The following is a 27,816-nucleotide window of genomic DNA, read 5'->3' as shown; positions in this document are numbered from 1 at the left end:
ATTTCAACAGCTGATTCCACCCTCAAAGTATACAGCGCACATAAAATAAATACAGGTCACAAAAATTAACAAATCATCATAACTGCCTAATACATCCTGGGCTGGCTGCGGAAAAACAAGATCATTCTGGATTTATATCTGTAAGTATGGGATTTCCTGGACAGCTAATATCCACAAACAATCAAACGCAGGAGGAACACGAGGGGAAAAAGGCAGCATTATTTCAAATTTGAGCTGGGAGTCGTGATTTGTAAAGGGCTGAACAGGAACTGGAGTTGAAATTTGAAGCAAGGAAATTCTTCTACTAGGCACTGATGGACATTTCTCTGTTTCTCTTGGCTCTGTGTAGGTTTTTAGGTCACTGGGTTTTTGAATGTGATGCCAAATGAGAATCTCACTAGCACAGAAACTTTGAAAAGGACAACTGACTTAATCCCTCAATTTAAATAAAATAATAATAATAAAAAAAAATCTAATGATACTTCACTCAAGAGTCGGAGCTTTTTATGAGACCTGTTGCCAATATTAGTGTCTTGGAATGATCTCATCTTTCATCCTGGCGAAATTCCAACACACAATTTCATTAACCCAGGTACTGCAGGTGATAAAACTCATTTTTCCCTAAAGAGACAGCTAAAAAGTACCAGTTATACATTTATGAAGTACCAGCAATCAAAATTATGGATTTTCTAAAAGGTTTTTAACTACTTTTATTGAAAGGAAAATCGCTGTCTCAGACTTTTGTGACACTGCTGCTAATAATAAATTTTACCATTTAGACATGGCCATAATATGGTAGACAGTGTCAATAAAAGTATGGAGCAAAGATGATCCCTGTCTTTTAAGTAATGCCTTCTAATTACACGCCGGAAATGATCATGTGAAGTATGTAACTAATGGCTCTTAAAAGAGAAGAACACACAACAATGTATCTATAGTGAGCCAATGTACTGTGTACACACACTAGGTTATATGCAGAATTAATTGCATGAGGAGACATTAAAAAATTTGTCTAATGCTTTCAAAGTCTACAAAGAAAAATTAAATTTCATTTGCATTTCTGACTAAAGTCTGTTTGCTGGAAAAAATGGGTTCAAAGGTTATTTGCTTCTTTTTTTTTTTTGAGCAAAGTGGTGGCAGTGGGCCTGTTATCTTTGGCAAATTTGTCTAAACTTTTCTATCTAATATTCTATAGATCACTAGAGGGCACTGTGGTATTTAGGCCACTCTGACCTCTCTAAGTACTTGGAAAGGTCTTGAACTCCTGAACAATGTCAGAAAGGTGAAAGGGCAAACTCTTTGAGGCGAACCAAGAAAAAAAAAAAAAAAAAAAGTGTTCTGGTACCACCCAGTTTTTTTTTATATTTCTAAAACAAGTCAAAAATGCATGATCAGAGCAAAAGTCAAATTCATACAAAACACCAAGCTCATCTTGTGATACGCCAAGACCTGTCACCTGGGGGTCTACAGGGGGACCGGTGTCCTCGTCCCCATGTTCTTGAGATTTACACAGTGAGGCTGGGCTTTGATTTGCATACAGCCACATTCTTGCCAGCTATCCCTCCACATGTGCTCAAGCCTCCAGCACTAACTGGAGGCAATTTCACTGTAGAACATTCAGGCGTGCAAACCGAGAGCCACAAATGGTTTGAAACAATTTATGATATCCGGCCTCCTTCGACATGTATTAGCATATACCTGGTTTCTTTAACATACACTTTGTTTTTCCAAAACCACAAACATCGTTGCTGGAACTTCATGTGGAAGTGCTTAAGGGGCGGAAAGTTAACACCTTTGTGATCCTTGCAGCCTCACGGTGGCTGTTCAACAAAAGCCTCTTTGTGGAGGCTTTCTCGAGATGTTTTCTTAACATGTTCCAAGTAGTTTTAGGCAGGGAACTAAAGTAAACAAGATGTTACCATGATAAAAACACTTGTGAAAACATTACAGAGTGCACTTAGTAGTTTCTTTCACATAAAACTCTTCACAGTTTTGAGAAGTAAAATTCACAGAAAAAATTTTTTTTCTTTTTTTTTTTAAAGCAAATGACCGATGAAATGTCCTCTACTGTCTGCAGTCATCGACCTCTTTGAAAGGGTCAAAGTTCTGCCCCTTTCACCTTTTTTCTCCTAGTCTATTAGGGCACACAGAACATTTATTTTGTTTTAATAAGTAATATATGTCCCTGTCCAACACGCAAAGGAATTGTTGTGCCTGGTGCTCTTCTCCAAGAGAAATAATCAAAAAATAAAAACAAAAGCAAAACAAGAATTCCTTTCAAAGGGATACAAAAAGTAAGGGTGCAAATTACACACTCCTGAGATATGATACAAATGACCATCTAGGAGAAAAACTAGGGGAAATGGAAATATTTTTTTCCCAAGCACGTAAGACTACCTGGTATTTGTGAAACTATGGGTCTGTGTCTGATTTTACATTTTATGTTAGAAACAGGAAAATGTGGTCATGATTTAACCTTCAAATCTGTTCTCCGCCTTGTCAGAGGATTGTATGAGCCCCTTTTGAAAAGAAAAGGGTAAGAATTATAAATCCTTGTTTTCCCTGGGAAAGGTTGTGTCTTCAACTGGGTTTGAAAAGAAACAACTGATCCAAGTGGGGAGAGAATGGAAGAACACAGGGAGCTTCACCTATCTGGAGAGGATTGGGTTTGTTTTTGTTTTGCTGTTATCGGAGGACTCCAAGCAAGGCAGGGCTGGAGGATTTCATTAGAGTTAGCATGAGCACCTGCTGGTATCCGTTAGCGCTCACAAATACAGCAGTCACATGATAACTCATGGCTGATGGGTTAAAAAAAAAAATCAACACGAAAACTGCAACTTGTTTTGAGAAGAAACAGGGAAATAAATGCATACAATAGACTGGGTATCTGCTGATTCTGATAAAGCTTCCCTCTGTTGGCTGTGGGGGAAAGACAACAGGATGGTTATTTGTACAGTATTTATCTTTGAAATCAAGGGCCCTGTGGTATACCTCACCTTGGGAACAAACACTGCAGAATGATCACAGAAAAGTGTCAAATCTCTGGTTTTGATTTACCAACAGTTATGATATTTTGCGCTCAGGAGGGAAAAAAGAATATGCCTCATTTTTAGACCTATGAGCCTCCCCTCCCTTCTCTTAACCTCTCTTTCTGTGAACAGTGGCATTTTATTGTCAAATGGGATTTTTATCCTGAATAACTGATCTTGGCCTCTCTAAAAGTTTCATCTTATGAGCCTGAGCAAAAGAGGATCAGGAAACAGTTACCAAGCAAAGTCACTTTCCCCTTTCATACTGAGCCCGAAGAACCCACACCCATCTAAGTATAAAACCTGTGGCTGGTGAATGAAGTAACAGGGTAAGGCAGGCAGGGATATTTCCCCAAGATATGAATAAACGTAAGGGCTCTGTGAATACAAACTAAAATAACCCAGGATAGCTATGGCCAAGGAAATGCAAAAAGATTTCTCAGCTACAGATGTTATGACACCAAAAGAGCTTACCCTAGGGTCAGAGGTCAGCATCTAAGCTGACCAACCCAATCCTTACACAGTCCTAGGACTGCTCTTATGTCACAATGGCAGAGGTGAGTAGTTGTGACAGAGACCGTCCAGCCTGGAAAACCCCAGTATATTTACTGTCTGATCCCTTACAGAAAAAGCTTACCATCCCCTGCTCTCCCCCATTACATTTGACTGTGCGGGACTTTTGACAAGAACTTTATGGTTAAAAAAGTATATAAAAGATTGTCTCTCGGGCAGCCCCGGTGGCGCAGTGGTTTAGCGCGGCCTGCAGCCCAGGGCATGATCCTGGAGACCCTGGATCAAGTCCCATGTCAGGCTCTCTGCATGGAGCCTGCTTCTCCCTCTGCTTGTGTCTCTGCCTCTCTTTCTCTCTCTGCATCTCTATGAATAAATAAAATATTAAAAAAAAAAGATTGTCTCTCTGACAGATTCATGCTCTGCAGCATCATGACGTTTTTCTTAGGAATGGTCAGAAATGTTTGGGTTTTTAAAATTATCCCTCCTTTAAAAATATACTTAAGTGGATAGATAAGAAGAGAACTACTGATACATTTTTAAAGAGTGACTGGTATGGGTCAGGCACTTATATGATATGCCTTTTAATTCCAATAACCCTGAGAAGTGGAGGATATTATTATTGCCTCAAATTACATGTGCAGATATAGATGCTCTGAGATGCTTTGCAACTAGCTCGAAAAACACGCTGATGCAAAGTGGCTTCACTACCCAATCTGCCTTTGCATCAAAGCTTTTTCTACACCTACTGCCTTAAGTTGAAAACATGTAGTTAATAAACAGCGCTGCTTCTAACCAGGCGGTACTGTATAACAGTTAAGGAGCTGGCACTACAAACACAGCTTGGATTGGATCTTGACTCCACCTCTTCGCTGTGTGACTCGGGAAAGTTAGTTAACCCCTCTGTGTCAGTTTCCTTACCTGTCGGCTGAAAGTAGTATCTTAATATTATCACTGTAAGGTGATGTGAGGATTAAATAAACTATACAATTGCTCCTTGAAAAGACATGGGAGCAACAGTGATCCCCTCATGCAGCAAAAAATCCACGTGTAACTTTTGACTCCCCAAAAACTAACGCCTACTCTGTTAATAGGAAGCCTTACTAACAATGTATAATGTCAATTAACACATAGTTTTATATTGTATGTATTATGTACTATATTACAATAAAGTAAGCTATAACAAAAAAATATTAAGAATATCTTAAGGTAAGAAAATGCATTTATAAAACTCCTACATTTATCAGAGAAAAAAATCTGTATAAAAGTGGATCTCCACAGTTGAAATTTTTTGTTCAAGGGTCAACTACATATGTAAAGTACTTGGAACTGTCCCTGACTCACAGATGTTTAATTATAAATTCTTACTAGGGGAGTGTAAAATCAGGGGTATCAGAAGATAGGTGGGGAAAGAAACTAGAAAGCAGCCACTAAGTCAAGGTCAGTGGTCAACATTTTGTTGAGCAAGAGTACCTTGGAGAACCCAAATGCTGCTTTTCAACCTGCTTAAACCATAGAAGAGGAATATGGGAAAAGAAGAGTGAACCCAAGAGAAGAAGTGCTTCCAGAATCTACAAATCTGGCACAACTAGAGAAGAAATACATCACTTCCCAATAACAATGACTCCACGATGACATGATTCAAAGAGGCCACGTAGTTTCTGTTTGACCACATGAAATACGGTAGCTCTTCCAGTCCAGGTCAATGTAAAGCAAAGTTGGTTTCAGTAAAGCCAGTTTGATTACTCTTTAGACTGCACACAAATGTGGGAGAAGTGAATCTGCAAGAAGACTAACTTATTTTCCACTACATTAAGCAAGACACTGAAACCTGAAGACAACTCTGAATTTCCAAGAGCCAAAATCACGCTATAGAAGAAACTCAGAATCCTGAAATCATCATATATGGCCAATCAATGTATAACTGAGGAAAGCAGTGAGAGAACAATGAATCCTAGTGTTTGTTTGTTTCCTCCCAGCATTTACTCTCCCTCTGCTGATTTACATACTCCTCTTCCACACTCAGGAACCAAGTCTCTCCTCCCTAAGACACCGGTGGCTCACAAAGGGTGAACACATCTCTATCAGCTCTGGAGGTGGGCATCTGATGGATTGGCTCAAAGCTGGAACACCTCACTCAATCTGGGTCAGTGACAGTCTGCTTAGGACTATTGCTGGAATTATTTGGAGAAGAGAGGCACTCTGAGATTAATAAACCTGTGGCATGGCATTGTCTTCTTTAGTTCTACTTGGAAAGAGCCCAAGAATGGAGGCAATACAGAGAAACTGACCTAAAAGACACAAGAGCAATACTCTAATAACACTGTTTAAGCATCTGGATCCAGCCATGGACTTCCCAGTTACCAGAGTCAATTACCATTCCCTATCCCCTTTTTTTAGTTGGGAGAAAGGATGAGGGGTTAAAGCAATTTAAAGTCAGGTTTCTGTAGCTTGCAAACAAAAGTCTTCTAAGAAATACAAGCCAATAAGTCCTAGGAAATAAACAAGCAACAGCTGCAGCTTCAGAGTGGGCATTCCAATTCCACTGAGCAAATATGAACTGAGAACATGTCATGTCATGTGCAAAACCACAATAAATAATTGAGAGGTGGTTTCCTATAAAGAGCTAGGCTCCTAATATCCTTAAAAGGGGATTTTAAAAAAAATAGGAATTAGTCTAGGTCTCAATTTTGATGATCTTAGATTCTTTTCTTTAGGACAAGGTATGGTTTGAAATTGTGCTAGCTTATGGTGGAGGCTCAGAAGAAAAAAAGATTATATATGTAATATATAATAAAAATACATCATGTATAATAAAAATCATATATACTATATATACATTGTATATATCTGTATCTTTATATCACCTAATTGTCAGCTTACATAATAAACAGACTTCTGATTAGAGGATAAAGGTGAAAACATTTTGGTTATTAACAACATTTTTTAAGTGGATCATATTGGAAAACTGCCCATTTCCCTCATGACTCTAAAACTGATACAATGAGAATGTTCACAGCAATTGTATATTTCTAAACACTTTATGAAAAAAATCTTATTTGCAGATGGTTATCATTCTATAGATGAGTGAAATTAGCACCAACACATTCATCAAAGCTAGCACTGGTGCAGTCAGAGAAATCAGAATTTGAAAGAGGTCTTTTTCTCTCATTATCTAAATGCAATTAGGCAATAACAAAACAGTGATTTATAATCAATGATTTTATAAGAGAACAAAGCCCAATAACACTAACTTGAATCATAATAACTGTAAAGGGCTTTTGCTTACTTTAAAGCACTGCTGCTCTTGATTGCTGATATTTAGAAACAAATTTCAGGCATGTCTTTTAAAAAAAATTTTTAAGTCCTTAAGTTTCTAATGACCACCTTATGTTCTTCAATTAAAATATGAAAGCTGGGAAGTTCTGAAACAGATTCACAGGCTTCATTAACTACAAAATCATATTCACCAAGGCTCCTTTCAGGTTACACTGGATGTACCTTTAATGGGTTTGTACACTATTTGTATCCAGATCCATAAAGCTAAATATACAGATTGCTTTAACAATGTAAAGACCACACAAAAACCAGACCTGCACATATATCAGCCTGCTTCTTTTTCTAGAGGCTTAAATGAGAGAGAAAAGACAGAAGGAAAGACCCCCCCCAACACCCAAGTGTAAGACATCACGAAGCCAGATCACTCCTTTATAGGAGTGATACATGTGCATACATTGGATTACTGCATATGTAAATACACTAAATATAATGTATTATTATATTCATTCTGTCAATGATTCAATTATACTATCAATAAATTTATGGGGGTGTCAATAACACAGGGTGGTTTAGTCTAAATTTTATTAAAGGACAAGTTACTGTAAGAAAGAGAAATAGTAAAATGTAGTACAGAACATTTTACTTCAACTATGAGAAGATTAATGTGCCATTTATTTACAGAGATACTTTAACAGTGATACAGATTCAAATGGGATAACCTAAGTTTTAGTCATAGTTTAATTGTAGAAATTAAAGTTACTCCATGCTCCCCATAAGGACAAGAATCTGAACTAAAGCTGACACCAATACGGAACACTAAGAAGCAAGGTGGTAGCATTTCCTTGGCATCCATTTCTTAGGATTATAAAGTCACTGGTATAAAAACAAAGAGGATCAATCACCAGCCTACAACTGGCCAGTAGCTGACAGCAGTTTTAAAGAATTAGAGTTAGTAGGGCAGTGATTCAGTATGCAGACACAAGAATAAAAGTGAAAACTAAATTATTGCAAATTTAATATTGGCAGAATTTTTATTTAATCACTGTCATTCTGAGAAAATGGGTAAACACAGACTCTTATGAAGAGCGTCAAAACTGCCCTTGGTTATACCTCTTTTGCCTTTTACACTCAACCCTCCACAGATTCTGTAACTATTCCTATGACAATGTGCTAGACCTTATGATTTAGAGTCCATTCTCAAAATGGTGGTATGAAACCCTCCATCAAAAAGGCATTTTATGAGGAAAAGCATGAACAGTGGGAGGTGATGGCTATGTAAAAGAAAAAAGCAATATAAAATCATTCTTACTTTAGAAATGATTGGAAATCTTCGCACACTGCTTCACAGCCTGGCCACTTGCATACACCATGTCCATAGAGAGGATGGCTATGGGGATGCTCCTCATGGGACAAACTGAAAAAAAAAAACACACACACACACACACAAAGGACAAGAGAATGAATATGTTGCCAAGAACCATCCCACCAGACTTAAAAGGGAAGAGGAACCCATATGGCTGAAAGTGGACATGGAGGACTTGAGGGTTTCTTTCTCCCATGAATTTACTAATTAATTCTGAATTGTTATTTAAAAGCAAGAGTTAAATTCCAAAATGTGAATAGTCCAATGTTAGAAATGTAACCACCATGTATGAAAAGTGTTTGACAGGCTTTTGTTAGAGGCAAAGCTCTCTACTGAGACTGTGAAGGATTCTTTAAAAAGCTAGAATTTATCATTTAATCTACATAATGAAAATGATAAAATCTGTACTTGATTTTGAGATTCTCTTGCTGTTTTCTACCCAGAATATTATACACTTTCCTCCTTCCTTCCACCAAAAAACTGCTTTCACATAATTGTATGATCTTTTCATAAATTAATTTTATCAAGCAAAGAACAGAGCAATTAAATAATTTAGAATAAAATAATTTAGAAAGACCCAAGTAGATGATTAGTTTTAAAAAGATACTAATAACAGCAGAAGGATTATATCTCTAAAATTACAGACACCAAGAGTGAGAAAAAACTTGGCATGAACACGAGGGGTTAATCCTCCAGTGGGGTTCCAATCAATACATAATGATTTGACCACAAGGATCCAAGTCATGGGATGCTTTGATCCACGCCAGGTGGTGCTTGGGGAAGTGTATCTGTTGCACTCGCTGATGAACCATATTCTCAAATATTTTCTCTATTAGATTTCTGCATCCAGACTTCTTTCAGACAAATTATTTTTACAGTCGTTTCCATAACCTTAGATTCCATCAAATAGAAATGTAAAACTAACACAGGGAGTTCTGTTTTGTACTCAGGCACATTCCCTTCAAGGAAAAGGCTATTTTGCAACTTACTCCACTGCTTCTCCATGACTTTGAACTTCAATCATGACTACACACACACATACACGTACACACGCACGCACACCCAGGCACGTACGGCTTATATTTTATATCACCACCAGGATGTGTATTCATATATCATCTATCGATTCACATTCACAGAGCAGACATACACAAATGCCACTTGTCCCTGACTCATAACATAATGAGTCCACAGTGGGCATATTATGAACACTTAAACTAAGGAGCAGTAGGAGTAAACACACATGTGCACAGAACTACACCTTATCAAGGATCAATAGGTCTCTCTATGGCCTTTAAATAATTATGCTGGAAATTTAATATAACTTGAAAATAATGACAAGCTTCTCTGCCTTAAAACAGAAAATACATCTGGGAACCAGAAAAAAAAAATTACAGAAATCTAACTCATAAAGGTGTCCCTCATGAGAGAAAAGAATGACATGAGTGAACGAAGGTAGCTCTGCAGTGAGACTTATAAAGCCCAATGACAAAAGGATATTCTCTACGCAGTTGAAGAGGGCAAAAGTCCACCAGACCAAAGGAAAGAATTACTGCCAATCTAAGTTCATTTTCAGATTTTTTAAAGACTAAAACCAATTACATAAGGTGATGGATGCTAGGGAAACTATTTTGGTAATCATGTCATGACACAAGTAAATCAAGTCATTAAGCTGTACAACTTCTACAATGCTGTATGACAATTATATCTCAATAACACTGGGGAAAAAAACGATATGGTACAAAAACAAAATTTTAAAAAATTCCTGACAACATTTGAAATTAAGGAGTCCTTCTCTAAGGACTAGATTTCGCAGCTCTTCTGAGGGAAGGAAATCATTTAAAAAGAAAACTGGATCCCTGGGTGGCGCAGCGGTTTGGCGCCTGCCTTTGGCCCAGGGCGCGATCCTGGTGACCCAGGATTGAATCCCACGTCGGGGTCCCGGTGCATGGAGCCTGCTTCTCCCTCTGCCTGTGTCTCTGCCTCTCTCTCTCTCTCTCTCTGTGACTATCATAAATAAATAAAAATTAAAAAAAAATTAAAAAAAAAAAAATAAATAAAATAAAAAAATAAAAAGAAAACTGTTCCTACCAACAGCTTAGAGAGAAAAAAAAATGTTTCTTTACCCACTTCGGTTTACATATATATAAAAATATATAATACACACTTGTGACAAATTAAAGCATGAAAATTTATGTCGTCCTTTTATATTTAACATAGTTTTGTTATTAAATAATTTCTCATGCTATCAACAGTCTTCAAAATTTTATTTACCGAAGCTAACAGCCTATCATAAACCATCTTAGCTTCAATTACATACCAAAATTTGTCTAACCATCCACATTGGACCTTGAGATTCCCTTCATGTTTCATATGTTTATGAATAATGTTAAAAATAAACTTTTAATGTTAAAAATAAAATTTACCAGGTAAAGCATTCTAGTATATAACTGGTTTTTACAAGACATATTCAGAGAAACGGGATGAGTCAATTAATGAGTATGAAGTTTTAAAATTCACTATGAATATTCTATCGAGTTGCTCTGGACAGATGCTACATGCCGAGTATGTTTGCAGCCATTATACACACTTTGATTCCTTAGGTTGGAAGCCAAATGCCTCAACTAGTTAGAATAGGAACTTAATACCACTAGTTAAAAACTGCAAATGGTTATTCGATGGTGCTTTGTTGTTGTTAGCTAGAAAGTGTTCCAAACAGTGTGACAGAAAATGCTGTGTTCACTAGAGAGATTTAGGATGAGAAATAAAACATATATGATTTAACATGGACTCCATCCCCTCCCCTACCCAATCTCTCTGCTTTTGGTTAACTGATTTGTGAAGGCCCCGTGGCCTGAATAAAACCCACGCTGCTCTAAGAATTCATTTTCTGTTCAACTTGGTATCCTTATTGCAAAGTAAGGACAGAGCACAGCTTAGTAAGGCTGGAAGAAGACAACCACGGACACCCGACATCTAAAACAACCAGGTCCTCACACACATACGCAGTTAGGTCCTCAGACCTCTTGAAAACTTAACTCTATGTTAAAACCTTATTTACTCCAAAAAATCAAGACATGCTCTTATTTTAATAAATTCACATAACACTAACTCTGAGCTGGCAACTGAAGAAAAGTCCATTCCCCACGCCACTCCACCCTCATCTCATAACCAATAACCCCACCCTAGAAAACACTGTTAACATCCAGTACATTACTGCGCTACATTTTTTTCTTCTAATGTATTACTCGTTTACAGAAATGGAAACCATAAACGCGATTGTTACTCGTTTTTCATGTTTAATATATAATCAAATACTTTTATTTATTTTTTGCATCTTACAGGTCCAATTATTCAGGCCACAAAGGAAATGGCGCTTCCGGTGCACAGCGAAGGCTGTTCCACATTCCCATCTAAGAGAGCATGCTGCATTTTACAGCCAGACTGGCATTCCACCTGATGTGTATTCGAAGTAGAGCTGGTTAATGACGACCATGAGCAGGTGCAGGTTCCAAGCGGGAAGCTTTGAAATCTTTACCTCTTTTATCCACACTCCTGATTTCCTAAAAGATGAAGCCCATTCAACCTGTACTGCTACCCAAATCTCCTGGTAAACTTAGGTTTAGTGCCTGCCTTCGGCCCAGGGCATGATCCTGGAGTCCTGGGATCGAGTCCCATGTCGGGCTCCCTGCATGGAGCCTGCTTCTCCCTCTGCCTGTGTCTCTGCCTCTCTCTGTCTCTCATGAATAAATAAAATAAAAAAAAAAATAAGGCGTTGATGCATCTTGGCTCACAGGATCACTGGTTCGGGCCACCCTGACCTACGTGGCCAGGGACTATAATTGGATAAATTACACAGTCGTCTGAAATAAAGTGCTTGGCTATGGAAGGAAAAGGAATAGGTTGGTGGTGGTGCACTGATAGACTCTCTCTGGACAAACATAAAAGGGACCATAATAATTGTCAGGGGTGATGAAGAAATGGAATTTTTACCATATCACTTTGGAAGGTGTTATATTGTACAGTGTAGAAATGTTTTGCTGTGCAATTATTAATTAATATATATATTGCTGTATAGGCACACATGAAAAAATCAAGTGCTACTCAGTACTCAATATTGAGACTGCCATTTGCCCTGACAGTGGTAGAGCAGAGCCCACGGTATGTGTGGCTGAGTCACGCTTCTGACCTTTCAGCCACTCTCTACGGCACATCAGCTATACTTTTGAATGGGAGCGTTTCTGGGTCATCAGAAAAGCAGAATAGACATTTATTTTCTGACTGCCTTTTGGGATATGCCAAGTGGTAAAAGAGGGGAAATTTACTCTTCTTATGTCAAAGTGTATCAGGCAGAGCCATAGTGACTTCAATACAGATTTTAGCCTCTAAGATGGTATAATGGCTGCGGGTTCTCAGTGGTTAACTCTTCACGATTTCCTTCCAAGTTCACTTCTTAATGACAACTTGAAACTGGAATCATTCAATCCACCTGCTGCAACTAAGAACACTCTCTCATTTCAGTCTCTCCTCTTTTATATCCTTTTCAGTCCCATAAAGTTAATTTTCCCTGGAAGAGGAGGACAATCTTTGAAGGAGAGGACGTCAACAGACACCCTGCTGTCCCAAGACATTTCCTGCCAAGTTAAAGGCAGTTTTCCTTTCTCCTGAAGGCACACTCAGCTCTTCCTGCACTCTGACCCAAATTCTCATGGTTGTCTTCTGAGTCGACCCCAATTTGTGTTTTTTCTCTTTTCTAAGAGTGCTGCTTGCTTCCTCACAAAATTACTGATTCATCTGTAACAAAAGCCTTCATCTGTGTCCATCAGACTTATAGCTTCTCTCCCCACTGCTCCCCCTGAATTAACCTCAAATTATAAATTGTCTATTATTTCACCGGCATATCATTTCATAATTTGAGTTATAAAAGACTGTTGGTCATTCTCCAATCACTTAAAAAGGTGGAATATGCTTTTCTTTTTAAACGCCATTGAGAGATTCATACACCACACGATTCACTCTTTTCACGTGTATAAGTCAATGGTTTTGATTATGCTCAAAGCTGTGTAATCACATCACATATAATTTTAGAATATTTCTATCACACCAAAAATGAATCCTCTACCCATTAACAATCACTTCTCATCTCTTCCCGACCTTCAGTTCCTTCCAACCACTGTCTTCTTTCTGTTTCTAGATAATCTGCTTATTCTGGACATTTCATGTAACTAGTATCATACAAGATGTGCTTTTTTTGTGTTTGCCTTCTTGCACTTAGCATGTTTTGGGAGCTTATCCCCACTGTAGCATGTATCAGTACTTTCTTTTCTTTTTTCTTTTTACAGCTTAAGAGTATTCCACTAGATGTATAGAGACGGTTTTTTTTTTTTTTTTTTTTTTTTTTAAATTCATTTATCCACCGATAGACATTTGGGCTGTTTCCATGTTCTGGCCATTGTGAATAGTGATGGTATGAGAATGCATGTCCATATACATGTCCATATACATGAGAATTTATGTTCTCATTTCTTTGAGGCACATATCTAAGAGGAGAACTGGCAGGTCACATGGTAACTCTATGGTTAACATTTTGAAGAAATGCCAGACCAGTTTTGAAAGCAGCTTTACTACTTTATATTCTGACCAGAATTGTTTGAGGGTTCCAATTTCTCCATACACTTGCCAACACCTGCTATATGTCTTTATTTTCACCACGTTGGTGGATGTAAAGTGGTACCTTTTTGTGTTTCTGATTTATTTATTGTTTAATGATGTTGAGCATCTTTTCTTGAGCTTACTGACCACGTATAGATCTTTAGAGAAACATCTATTTAAATTCTTTGTGCATTTTTTTTAAAATTAGTTTTTTTTATTGTTGAACAGCAAGAGTTTTTTAAAAATACGTTCTGCACATTCATTTCTTATCAGATATATGATTTAGAAATATTTACTTCCATTTGTGGATTGTCTTTTCAGTTTCTTGATGGTGTGCTTTGAAGCACAAGTCTCTAATTTTGACAAAGTCCAATGTATCTATTTTTTCTGTGGTTCCTTGTGATTCCAATGTCACATCTAATAACCCACTGGCTAATCAAACATAATGAAGATTTATTCCTGTGTTTTCTTCTGAGAGTGCTAGCCCTCACATTCATTTTGAGTTATTTTCTGTATATGGTGTGAGGAAGAGGTCCAACTTAATTTTTCTGCATGTTGTCCCAGTACCATTTGATGAGAAGATTATTCTATTCTATCCTAAATGAATTGGCACCATTGTCAAAAACCAACCAAACATAAATTCACTTTTGCTACATCTTCCACATGGATAAGGAGTGGGGAAAAATGACACATCTTGTTACTGACAATATGAATGAGGAGGAGGTGCTCAGTGATTACTGGTTGAAGGAATGAAGGAGGTCTATGCCTTCCAGTAAGGACTAAGGGAATCCTTCCTGCTTCATGGAACAGAAAGCTTTGTCCTTCTTTTTTTTTTTTAATTTTTTTTTTTAATTTTATTTATGATAGTCACAGAGAGAGAGAGAGAGAGGCAGACACACAGACAGAGGGAGAAGCAGGCTCCATGCACCGGGAGCCCGACGTGGGATTCGATCCCGGGTCTCCAGGATCGCGCCCTGGGCCAAAGGCAGGCGCTAAACCGCTGCGCCACCCAGGGATCCCCAAGCTTTGTCCTTCTAAAGCATTCCCCACCCCCTATAAATACACCCAAAAGTACAACTAATCCCCTTCCCACCACCTTTGACTGCTTAGAAGCAGTTCTGTCTCCCTCCTCCACACTGGTCATCTTTCTTTTTCCCACCATTCAGCCTTTCATTCAGCCAGCCAACAGTAACGGAATGCTAACCCTAAGACAGGTTACCCAGGATCCAAACAGTGAAGACCAGTTCTCTGCCAAACTACCTTGGTGTCTCCCTATGGCTCAAGTCTCTCCTTATCTTTTTTCCAATTCTTTGGTCTCATGCCCACCTCATAACACTACTGGTCACAGAATCTTCCCCTCTCAGATCTGTCACAGCTCATGATTTTTGCTGGATGGCAAGAGACTGCTCCCTCCCTGCTAAAACCTGCAACAACTCCAGATACCTCTGGTTTCTGGAAACGCGGTCTCTTGACAGTTTCACGGCTACCTGATACAAAAATGCCTTATGCTAAACTGTGATCATAACCATGTGAGTGTCAATGAAAGCTACTGTTTTAAAGCTTATTTAATTCTTTAGTGAGAACTTACACAGAAATGATCCCCCTTTCTCTCCTTCTCTAGCATGACTTTGTAGTTTTTACCCTATTCCCCTGCTTTCTACTTTACTAGCACACCCTACTTGGAATGATACTTTACCACTTTACACTTACACTATACCAGATCGGGGAGTTCTCAGGTTGAAAGATGGGAGTATGAATTCAATTTCTAGCAATGAAGTGATATCAGAAGATAGGTGACTACAGATTTTTTATATAGATGTTCACAAACTGATATAGTTACGATCTATATAATACCTCAATCTCATGGACACCAAAGAAGAGGAGTTGGCTTTGGCACTCCCATCACAGTGGTCCTTATAATAGGGAACGATACAGATGAACAATAGCAAAAGAGATGATGACTTATATCTCTACCACGAGTTTCCATTTTAGAGTTTATTCTTCTGACGTCTTTCCTACTATTGTGTATCTCCTCCAAACCAGCTGGAAGTCAAAGTCTCTTGCAGAAAATAAAATGACAGGTCAAGTTTCTTCATGGGTTACATTGCAGTATCAGGAGGAAAAGGTCTTACACCTGCCTACCAACGCACAAATGATATGTGGGAACAGGGGAAATGAGGATGTGAGTACGGCATCCTTCTTCCTGGTAGCTTTGTAAAAATGACCTTTCTCCTTTAACTTTCACTGAAAATACTTCAAGAAGCAGGCAGGCTTCTTGTTTGCCATTGAAAGCTGGGAGACAGCTCAGATGTCACATTTCTAGCATACTACCTTCATTTTGCTTTTTGCTCCTTACAGAAATATGCCCTCCTACGTGTTTATGCATCAGTTTTCCAAAAGTACTCTGGCCATCAGTTCTATCATCTTACCACCAGGAGAAGGGTGTCTGAGGAAAGCCCATGACAGAGTCCAGCCTAGGGTGAGTGAAGACGAAGTCTCTACCAACTGGCGCATGCGGACATGCGTGCACACAAGCGCGTGTGCGCACGCGCGCACACACACACACACACACACACACACACATTGTCTTTCACTCTCTCATGCCGTGAATCCTTGACTCTCCTTCCCCAGAACGCTCATCATCTCAATTTTCTGCTGCTTTTCAAATCATGTTTAATTAGAGGATTTCACATTCCCTTGTGATATGATATTCATGAGTAAAACTTGCAATTGGAGTGACTGTGAATTAGTCTATTAAGTGCCAGAGTTGTGCTTTTAAACAATGATAGAGATTATTGTTATTATCTGCTCTCAATATTGTGCCTCAAGATGTGAGGGCTACCTTAACTAACTTTATATCTGAAGTAAAAGCTTTTAGCTCCTTCCACTGGGTTTTGTTTTTGTTTTGTTCCCACCCTCTCCCTGTTGGGTTACAGATTATCTTGTAAGAAATTCAGGGCTCCCCTTCTGTTATGGCCCTCAGGGTATGGCCCATGAAAAGCAGTGTGTGGGGTGAGTTTGAGTGATCTTCAAATAGCCTCACTTTCGTACTTATGAATTCATGTTCATGTGTACTAGAAAAAAAAATGTGACCAACACATCAGATCGTGACTTCTCAGTGTTATGCTTTTTTACAAAATCTATTTAAGTCACTCAGTTTTAACAAAAAAATTAAGTCATAAGCAGTTAACAGGTATACGCAAATATGGCAAAAATGGGATGTGGCAGGAGAATGATTCAAAGGCACTGCTGACTGGGCTTAAAAGACGGTATTTGTATGTAAGGGGACAGAACAACAACAATCTTCCTTTCCCATTGCTATTCTGACAATAATGCTTCTCAAATTTTACTGGATATAAATCACTGGGAGATCTTTTTTAAAGGCCGGTTCTACTCCAGTTGTTCTGGGTTGGGACACAGGACTGTGTGTGTCTGCAAAGCTTGTGTGGTGTGTACGCTGATGGTGTTGGGCCACAACAATTCAAGTCCTAAGCCCTATTGCCTAAGAATTATATCCAAGGATTTTATTTATTTTTTTTTAAGATTTTATTTATTTGAGATAGAGAGAGAGAAAGTGAGAGAGCACAAGCAGAGGGGGGAGGAGCAGAGGGAGAGAGAGAAGCAGGCTTCCTGATGAGCAGTGAACCTGGAGCGGGGCTCCACCCCAGGACCCTAGGATCATGACCTGAGCTGAAGGCAGAGGCTTAACTGGATGGGCCACCCAGGCGCCCCTATGCAAGGCTTTTTAAGATTTAATGTAACAGGACAGGTAAGACTGAAAGAAGCAAGCACAGGGAAATGATCATTTCCTCTTTCTGTTTAACAAACACCGATTTCACATGAGCACAAATTTGGTGAGGGGTTTCATCAGAGACTGATGCCTGCCAGGTATTACACTAATCAGGAATACCCTGGCACACAGGCTGATGAATGGGTGAACAGGACCAGTCAAAACTTCACTGTGCCCAAACTCTACATCTGCCTGAGGCGTCTTCCAAGTCTGGCTCGTACCCCTGAACCTGGAAGTACAAGATGTATGTATGAGTGAGGAGGATCTTGAATTAAATTTTTAGGAAGATTAAGTGGTAGTTTTGGGCTTTTCCAGGAAACCAGGGTAAACATACCATGGGAACAGGGTTTCAATCTACTTGGCATAGTGCCATATTCCGTCCAGGTCCTTCTCCTCAGTGAAAAGAGGGAATCTTGGCAAAATATCCCAATATATGACATGCACGCACTCAATGGTGGCCCCTACAATGTCAGTTGGAACAAGAATGCATATTTTTTACAAACTGGCAGATTTGGGGAGGCTGGGTGGCTCAGGGGTTGAGCTTCTGCCTTCAGCTCAGGGCGTGATCCCAGGGTCCTGGGATCGAGTCCCACATTGGGCTTCCTGCTCCGCGAGGAGCCTGCTTCTCCCTCTGCCTGGGTCTCTGCTCTCTCTGTGTGTCTCTCATGAATAAATAAATAAAATCTTCAAAAAAAACCTGGCAGATTTATTTTAACTTCTATTAGGTAAAAACATATGTAGTATCTCCAAGCTCTGATGTCATAGATATCATATCTTAGGATGAGGTCCATTTGACTTAAATTAAAAAATGACTTGATTTAGAGGATGATATAAATTACTATATAAGTAGGTACAGCAAACCTCATGATGATGGGACACCAACTCGGTGGATTGAGCTTTGGGAAACCAAAAGTTCATGGTGTATTCTACAAGGAGATTTGGTATCTAGCTGGATTAACTTCTTGAGGTGACAATGAAGCAGCAGAAAGTCACCGCAGACACAATTTAATCTGAATTTTCAAAGGGGAAGGAAGAGCCTAAGGGTCATCCTGGACTTACAAGACAAAGACCCACAAAGTGCACTGTATTCAATGCTTCTAGGACTTAAATGTATCACATGGGATCTAGGAGCATCTCATGCACAGGTTGTAGATGTGACTAGTAACTGGCCGCTCTACAGTGGTGAGAACCTAGGTGGGATAGCATGAGATCGGCAGATCCTTTCTTCACCGGCCACACCACCCATCTGCCTCAGCTCCCTTTTCAGCTACACTGGGCAAAATGTGCCATCTTGGTTCCCAGACTCCAGGAGAATGTCCCCCAGGAGGACAATGGAGCAGACAATGAGAGCTTGAGTATGTGAGAGCAAGTGAGCACAGTGAGCTGGTGGTGACAAAAGCAGAATGCTTGTGTTTGCCTGGTGATGAGTGAAGGAATAAATAAGGAAAAAAAAAAAAAAACCCAACAAGAAAAGGCAGAAGTCTAGCTTTTGTTTCTTATGCCACTAAGGACTATCCTGAGTTTATGAGAGTTTACCACTGGCAGCATTAACACTGGGATCTTGTTAAGAAAACAGAATGCTTTCCAAAGAGTGGCTGTGAGCAACTGTGTCAATACAGACATAGGGACCACTAATCCAAAAATTATTAACACCATTAGGCAGGCATTCTTATTATGTCAATGCAAGTGTGTTTGCACTGGTGACTCACAAGGTCTATGTGGAACGTGTCCATATGTTAGAGGCACCAATGGTACCCAAGAAAACCAAAGAACATAAATAAAAGTTCAATACTAATTCTTCTTAGCCCTTCCTCCAGAATACTCTAGGGAAGCCAGCACAGTTATACTCCAGAACCAGAAGAATAGTGTGAGTGAAGTATGAGGGCCAGACACGCAAGCAGTAGAAGAGGGGATGAGTGACATAAAGATACAAATTGGCTGAAAACCATTAGGCACTTGCATTGGTTTCCTTAGCACTACCTGACCTTATGGAATTATTGTTATCTCTTTGTAGGACAAGATGCTTCACTAATGTTCACTGGATTAAAATCTTCTCTACTTTTAGTTGCATAGGTTTTAAGTAAACACTGAACTTGTGATAACCAGTGTGGTGGGTTCCTAGATCAGAGCCTCTAAGCTGGGATTCATAACCATGGGTGAGTGGCAAGATAGTATTATAGTTTCTGTACGCACGTGTTAAGAGAACAGGCCTTTTGTAAGAATATACATGTGTATATGGGTATATATTTCTCACCTGTAGCCTCTAATTTTTATAACATAGGTAATATAGTAGACATGAGTATAATTAATCAAAAGCACATTTAGTAGGGATGCATATTTAAAATCTGTAATAACGATAGAGTGAATAATCAAATACGATCGGAGGTCACTGGCAGTTCTCCTCGCTGAAGAGTTGTACCCAATTCTCCACTGGGAGAGAAAGAACTGAACAGATGGCTGGAACCTAAAATGCTGCAATATTTGGTCTGGGCCTTACAGTATCAGTAGGAGCTCAAGGCTAAGGAAGTATCAGTATCAGTAGGAGCTCAAGGCTAAGGGAAGAGGAGGAGAGTAGGCAGATGGATGGCTGAAGCACAAACAGTATCTTCAGGCATTAAAAAAAAAATAGAAAAACAAACAAGAGTGCTTACAAATGATTTAAAGGTCGATATTAAGAATTCCAAAAAAAGTTTTTTTTGTTCCATAACATACTTTATATTGGATCATAGTTTTAAGAATTTTTCTCCTTCTCCACATCACTTCTCTGTCATTTTGGATGGTAGCAGGGGAAGAATGCTACCGCGTAAGGATGGGCGAGAGCAGTGGTTCTCAAAGTACGGCCCCTGGGAACTTGGCAGAGTTGCAATTTCTTAGGCCCTCCCTATTCGGGAGCACTGGGACTGGGTCAGCCAGTCCTCTAGATGATTCTGATGGGAGCTCACAATTGAGGAACGCTCTTCACGTGAAACCCAGATTTTCTGCTGTGTTTGGAGCATCTGTAAGTATCCGCAAGACTAACCCAGTGTTCCTACAGCATCTGTGGCCAAAGGGTAGGAAATAAAGAACTACTCCTACTGGGTTCTTTTTTTTTTTTTTTTTTTTAAGATTTTATTTATTTATTCATGAGAGACAGAGAGAGAGAGAGAGACAGACAGACAGACAGAGGGAGAAGCAGGCTCCATGCAGGGATCCCGACATGAGACTCAATCCTGGGTTGCCAGGATCACACCCTGGGCTGAAGGCAGGTGCTAAACTGCTGAGCCACCCGGGCTGCCCATCCTGATGGGTTCTTAATCTTTACTATTCCATTAGTTCACCCTTCTTCTGCACATATCATCTAGTCTCTGCAATGATATTTCACAACTATCATACAGGCTGGCTACACCGGATGATGGGGAGGTAGCGATAAACGAGAGACAGGGAAGCTTCTTTCATGGAGTTCACTGTATTTAAAAATTTCACCTGCTGCACATGTGGGGGGGGGGGCGGGGAGGAAATACATCCACGGTGATATTCCACTGGTGCTCATTTTAAATCAGACACTGTGTCACATTTTGTATATTTTCATATCACTGCATTGATTATACCACATTGCACGTGTCTCTTTGTGTTGTATGTCTCTCTGATTAGACGGCGAGCTCCTTAAGGGGCAGAACTGGGTTGTGGTACTCTTTTAAGCTCCAGAACCTATATAGTTAGTGTATAATAAATGCGGTTTGAATGAATCAAAGACTTTAATAATAATTAACAATGCCGGCTCAAATTTACTGAGCACCTACTACGTGCCAGAGCCTGGTATCATGCCCATTTCACAGACGGACCACTGGGCACACCAACGCTAAGTCACTTCAGTGGGCAGCCGGTTTTGGAATGCAGGCAGTCCGGCTTCAGAGTCCACACCTATAACCACTAAACACAGTCGCCCCCGCACTAACTGAGGTATGGGCCATGGTCCAGCAAAACATGTCCTTTCTGCCCTGGACTCAAGGCCTCTGCTTCTGCTGTATCTAAGCCTGGTTGGCTGTTCTGTAATTTCTTTCCATCTGTTCAAAGGTCATATCCTCACAGCGGCTTTGCCAGACTCAATCTTCTCCCTTCCCTGCGTTATTTTGCTCAGAACTTATTTCTTTTATTATGTAATTATTTGTTTGTCCTACGTCTACTGTAATGTCAGCTCCATGAGGACAGACTTCGTCAAGCTCACAGCTGCATGCCCCGGAGCCTAGGACACTTGGCATGTGGTTAGGGTTTGGTAAGATCTGCTGTATGAACGTGTGCACGTTAGTACTGTCCAGTGACTTTTGTCCCGCTCAGGAACACATTTCTGTTGAACTCTGGACAACTTCCCACTTATCCTTGTTAAGTTGCTTTTTTTTTTTTAAGTTGCTTTTTATTTTTGCCTGTACAATCTTCTAATTTATTCAAACACCACTGGATTATTCCAGCTCTTGGTGTTATTTTTTTTTCTAATTAAAGTAAACTGCCATTTATTTCTTACACTGATCTTTAACATGAGAGTTCTTGTTCTTGTCGTAAATATGACTCATATGGAAAAATGGAAGTTGAATAGAGGGGCTCATGTGTATAAGAATGTTTCCATCAATAGTTCAGCTATAAATGGTAGAGACATAGCCATAGATGCATGCCTGTCCAATTCTAAGGTCTATAGTAATACTTTCGGTAGCGTTTTGGCCTTTTGGATGTATAACCTAAAATTCCACCAGATGACTCAACGGCCGCTCTTGGAAGCAAATACCATATCCTTTACACAAACACTTTAGGTTTTTCTTTCCTTCTGTCATAGCGTACCTTTGAACTCAAGATTCACAGCCAAGATGTAAAATATCCAGAGAAGAGATCCTTCAAAGATAGACTTCAATATATTAAAAAAAGGAAGAGAGAGAATTGGAAAGAGGGAAGGAAGAAGAATGAAAAGAAAGGCAAGAAAAAGAAAAATCAACCTGCCAGTTAGTCTCCTTTATAGTCTTGAAGACTATAAAAGGAATGAAATTTGAAGGTCATAAAAGTACTGTTTGTTTAGGGAAGTCATACAGGTAGTATAAATATCATCAGCTACAGTTGCTATGGGGTCTGTTTGTTTACCAAACAAGAATACAAATAGTTATACAAAAGCGGAACAACATTTAGGTATATAAATGTAGAAGGCTTTGCCTTCTGGTAAATTTCCCAAAGTGCCTTTTAAAGTGTTCCTACTTTCACCTTACTCTCTGGGAAATCTCTGTTTCCTTGGTTCTCTCTTTTCAGTTCTAACACCTCCAGGGAATGTTTTACTCTCAGATTTCTGAGTCTGATAATGATTTTTTTTTTCCTTTCCCCCTTTTTCACTTTAAGACACAAAAACCAAAACCAGTAGCCCAACCATGCAAGCGGTACAATGCAAACCTTCTTTGCAACTTAAAACGCATTAAAAAAAAAAAAAAAAAAGACAACAAAAGCCAGGGAGTTTACAGAAGCATTCTAGTACAGGCATGTATTTTTTGAGTTGAGTTAATCCATGGACAACCACCCAGGAAAGTGTGTGTGTGTGTGTGTGTGTGTGTGTGTGTGTCTTTTAACTGACTTTCTATAACCCAGGTAGGTTTCATGCACTGCAATTATACCTGCTGAGTTAACCATTTGTTTTGGAAAATGAAGAGGGTATGGGGGAAGAAGAGAGGGAAGAAGACCAGCAAAGCTCTTCTGGAATATCTTAGTTGAGTGTGTGTGTGTGTGTGTGTGTGTGTGCATGTGTGTGTGCGGAGCATGCACATCGTAACTCAGATCTACCCTAAGACAAACTATACCACAGAGGCTGCTGGGAGTGGGAGCCTTCTCTTCACACTACATTGACCACAGTACCCACCAGGCACAGCCCCGATGCCTTTCTGTGAATGGTACAGATTGCCATATGGACGAAGACACTGAACAAGCTGTACAACTCTGGGCGACATGTGCCCGGGGGATTGTCCCATATTAACACCACCTGGGCTGTGGCAATTGTGCTCTGGATATGCAGAGGCACCGAAGAGCCCATCAGGATGTTATTTTTGAGTACAAACAAAAAGGAAAATTATAGTTAAGAGAATTCTCTGGCTAGCATATCTGTTGCTCAATTCCCGAAATAGTTTCCCAAAGGAACGGTTATCTTCTTTATTCACACAGGCAGAAATGACAAGCTGGAACACATATTAACAATTTCCCTTTGTGAGCTTCCACTATTGTTTTAATGAGGAGAATATACTTTATAATATACTTAGGCCTTGACTGATTACAAAGGGGGGTGGAATAAAGCAGCTTGGGACTGCTGTACATATGTAACACACTCATTTGCATTACCCAGGCGAGCCAGGCAGCAGAGTGGTGGCTCCCAGTCAGAGAGAGCTGCAGAGCCAGGCTACAGGGTGACACCAGCGCCACACAGGCAGCTAGGGAAATTTTGAAAAAGAATGGGACTTCCATCTAGGCTGCCTGCATGTGGCCCCATCCCTGGCTTAAAATCAGGAGACTCATACTTGTCATTTAAAGGAGAGTAGAAGGGGCGTCTGGGTGGCTCAGTGGCTGCCTTCAGCTCAGGTCATGATCTTGGGGTACAGGGATTGAGTCCTATATCAGGCTCCCTGCAGGGAGCCTGCTTCTCCCTCTGCCTATGTCTCTGCCCCTCTCTCTGTGTCTCTCTCAAGAATTTTAAAATCTTAAAAAATAAAAAAGTACATACAATAAGAGTAGAAGAACACCAGGACTTTCCCAAACCCTGTGGCCTTCTGGAGATTCAGGGCTTCCCTTTCCACTCTTGGATGGATCTAATGCCCACCAAAGGAAATGTTTCTGTTCATCAATCCAAGTCGTAAACTGTACACTTCAGCAAGACACTTTTGCAGGGGAAGGGTAAAAGCCAGCACTATGGACAATGCTGTCAGAGTTCCCCCCAAATGGGTCTTCACTGTCCTGCTGCCAAAATGTTTTTCCTTCACACCCTCAGTGTGGGATAAATGTTAAGAAAGCTAATGTACTTGGAAGGAAGGGGCGCAGACCCTGGAAAATGGTGGGGTGCCAACAAAGAGATCTGGTGAAAAAAAACCCTATTAGCAGCAGCCACTCATCAGAAAAGAATGTCTATCCTACATGATGAGAGAAAGCGGGGGCCCGAATATTATTTTGCGGGGGAAACTGGGCACATTGGATGTGAAATAGCCCATGGTCAAGATTCATATTGAAAAAAATTGAAACCAACTCAACTTAGGAGAAACTTATAAAAGGAATACAACTCTCTAGACCAATGATAACCATTTTATTGGGAAGCACGTATCATTTAAACACATAAATAGAAAAAGATTTATAGAGTCTAATGATGGTGTGTTATGGTAAAAGGCACTTTATTGAGGTAAGATACAACAGCTGTTTGAGAATAATGGCTGAGTTTTTTTTCTTTTAATCACCATACAGAGCGAACAGTCAAGAAAATCCATAAACCTATCCCTCATGGCATGCCAATATTTTAAAGATGTTTCTCCTTCGCCCTACCTTATGTGTGAATGACAGGACATGAGACTGCACTTTGCCACATGCCCTGAGAAAGCTTTTCTTCCTTGCTTCTAAGACCGAGAAGCAAGTGGTTTTAAATAATGAGACAAACGGACTGCAGCTCTTCCAGGCATGATGGTCACAAAATACCCAGGAGCATGTCTGTGGTACGAAATGTTAACTAGACATTTTGTTTCTTTCTGATATCAGCAGAAATGTTTTTGCCCTATACAGATAGACAAGGGACAGGTGTCGCTGCCAAGAGTCTGCTTTGGGGCTCAGAAGCACCTGCATTTCAGGCCTCTGCAACTGGCTATGTCTACTTCTTTTCAGGTCCCTTCCAACACCTGACAGGCCATGCCCAGCCTGTTCTTTACGTTCTTCACTGCCAGGCACCTGATTTGCCCCCTTGTGAAAAGATGAGGCAGGGTAGGAGCACTGCCAACTGTGAACCTCTGGAGCTTCTCTCAAACTATGGCTAAACAGACAGGTCTGGCCCCAGGCCCTCATCCTTGAAAGTCATGGCCTCATCCTGATCTCTGAGCTTTACTCCCTGGTGACTACAATCCAGTATTTTGGGCAAAGTCATGATGGTTCTGAAGAACAGCCCCTTTGGGAACCACCAGACTATGATAGTCATTACAAAGACTTGAGGGTCAGGGAGACTCTGGTTCCAGTCCCTGCCTGGTCCTAACTAGCTGTGTGGCTTGTGCAAATTATATAATTGTTCCGGGCCCCCCAAATACCATCTGTATCAAGAGGACAGTACCCCACTGGGTTACTGTTAGGATTTAAATGGGAAAGTCAGTATCAAGGCTTATGTCCAATCCTTTGTACTCATGTCCTATACGAAGTAATAGTTCAATAAAGGTTAGCAACGTTATCATCACCATCATATGCCAGGTACTGAGTCCTTCTAGCAGTACTACTTCTACTTTTTAGGATCACATAAGAATGGCAAGCCACTAGCTTAGTGGGCTGAATACATCCTGGGATGTTTAATCAAATTAAGCATGCCCTTTCCAAGAGTGCCAAAATCCAGGTGAGCTGAACATGCCACTAGCACTTCTTCGAAACTTGAGACAGCCCTGGGGATCTGGTTAAAATGAAGACCCGAATTCAGCAGGTCTGGGGTGGGACCAGAGACCCTGAATTTCTAAGAAGCCCCTACCAAACCAAGTAATGCCAAGGCTGTTGCCTGCAGCCGCTGAGTAGCAAGAATATAAGCAATATGTGACAAGTACGAATTCCATCACCCTCATCCCCTATCAGTATAGTCCAAATCTTCATGAGAGAGGCCTAGGAAGCTGTATATTTTAACAAATACCTGTGAGACTATCATGAGGAAATCTGAGAAACATTGCTCTTATAGCTAAAATAAGGAGATGGCAAATTATTTTCTATAAATGGCCAGATAGTAAATTATTTAGTCATTGTGGGCCATATGGTTTCTGCTGCAACTGCTTAAGCCAGCCATTGTAGCATGAAAGCAGCAACAGACAATGTATAAATGAATGAGCATTGCTGTGTTCCAATAAAACTTTATTTACAAAATGAGCAGTGGGCCAGATTTGGCTGGTAGGTTGTAATTTGCTGACCTGTGTTACAGATCAATTGTCTCAGCACATACAGGCAGGCGGGAAGCAGCAGTAATAATTTTGAAGACAATTTGGAACGATTTGACTGCAGGTTCTCCAGAACACTCTAATGGGAAATAACGATTTGGGGTGGCTCATTTGTTCAAGTGCTTCAAATAAAGGGAAATACAGAAGAAACCGTATGATTTTCAAAAACAAAACAAAAGGAGTTGAAATAAAGAAGAGCCGTTCAGAGTAATATGACCTAGAGCTTACTGCATACGTTTCTGGCTCAAGACGCCCAAAATAGGAATATGAAAACATGCAACAGTTAAAAGCATGTATAACTGGAATAGTTCTGAAAGCAAGCTTCTAGAATTTTAGCAAGTCAACCAAGAGCACCAATATTTATTCGTCAGCACAGAATTTTGTTCACAAAAAAGAAAAAGAATGAAAAAAATTCAACGCCAGCCATGTCCACATTTTAGAGTTCCTCAACTTTTGAAAATAATGGGGCGGGAAACACAAATGTTATTGTTATGTAGTCAAATGCATGGCAATATGTCAAGAGGCCACAAATCAAAACCAGAGACTGTATCAAGTGAAAATGTCTGAAAGTGCACTAGCCAAGCAAAAACCGTCAGGAGTTATTTGCAGGCAGCTGCCCACTGCAGAGTGTGGAAAACGCAAGCAACTGGCATACGTGGGGCTGTGTCAACAAACTAGCAGAAGGAAGGAAGAAACACTGTGAGTGGACAGAGGGCAGGTTAGATCTCACAGGGCAGGGGCCACGTGAATCGCAGGAACAACAGGACAGCCTCGAGGGAAGAAGAGGCTGCACAACCGACCCAAAGAAACCTTTTCCACTAGATGTGTAAGGAAGTCTTGAAATACGCATTTAGAAGAGCTTTGAATCTGAGACACGCTCAAGTTAGCAAACATCTACTCGTGGCGGCTGAACTGAAAGCAAAAAGCTGGGCAGACTCCGAGAAGAGGAGTACCTCTCATCTGGACCACAGAGGACAGGGAAAATGGGATAAAGACCGGAGGACGTGTTCAATGCGGAAGCACAAGATCTAGGAGGCGAGAAAGGAA

General features: G+C 40.1%; 1 protein-coding gene across 15 annotated transcripts in view; it reads right to left on the bottom strand.

The window, feature by feature from the left end:
• The window catches only part of FOXP1 (forkhead box P1), a 375,390-nt gene that overhangs the window by 49,468 nt on the left and 298,106 nt on the right, over window positions 1-27,816 (bottom strand). For all 15 annotated transcript variants that reach the window (XM_025456558.3, XM_025456571.3, XM_025456567.3 and 12 more), the window contains one exon: window positions 8,128-8,232. In XM_025456558.3, coding sequence (XP_025312343.1) covers window positions 8,128-8,232 — 105 coding nt within the window. The remainder of the gene's footprint in view (window positions 1-8,127; window positions 8,233-27,816) is intronic.

The sequence above is a fragment of the Canis lupus genome, chromosome 20 (genome assembly GCF_003254725.2).
Source record: "Canis lupus dingo isolate Sandy chromosome 20, ASM325472v2, whole genome shotgun sequence".
Classification (NCBI taxonomy): Eukaryota; Metazoa; Chordata; class Mammalia; order Carnivora; family Canidae; genus Canis; species Canis lupus.
This window is presented reverse-complemented; position numbering and strand designations above follow the sequence as displayed.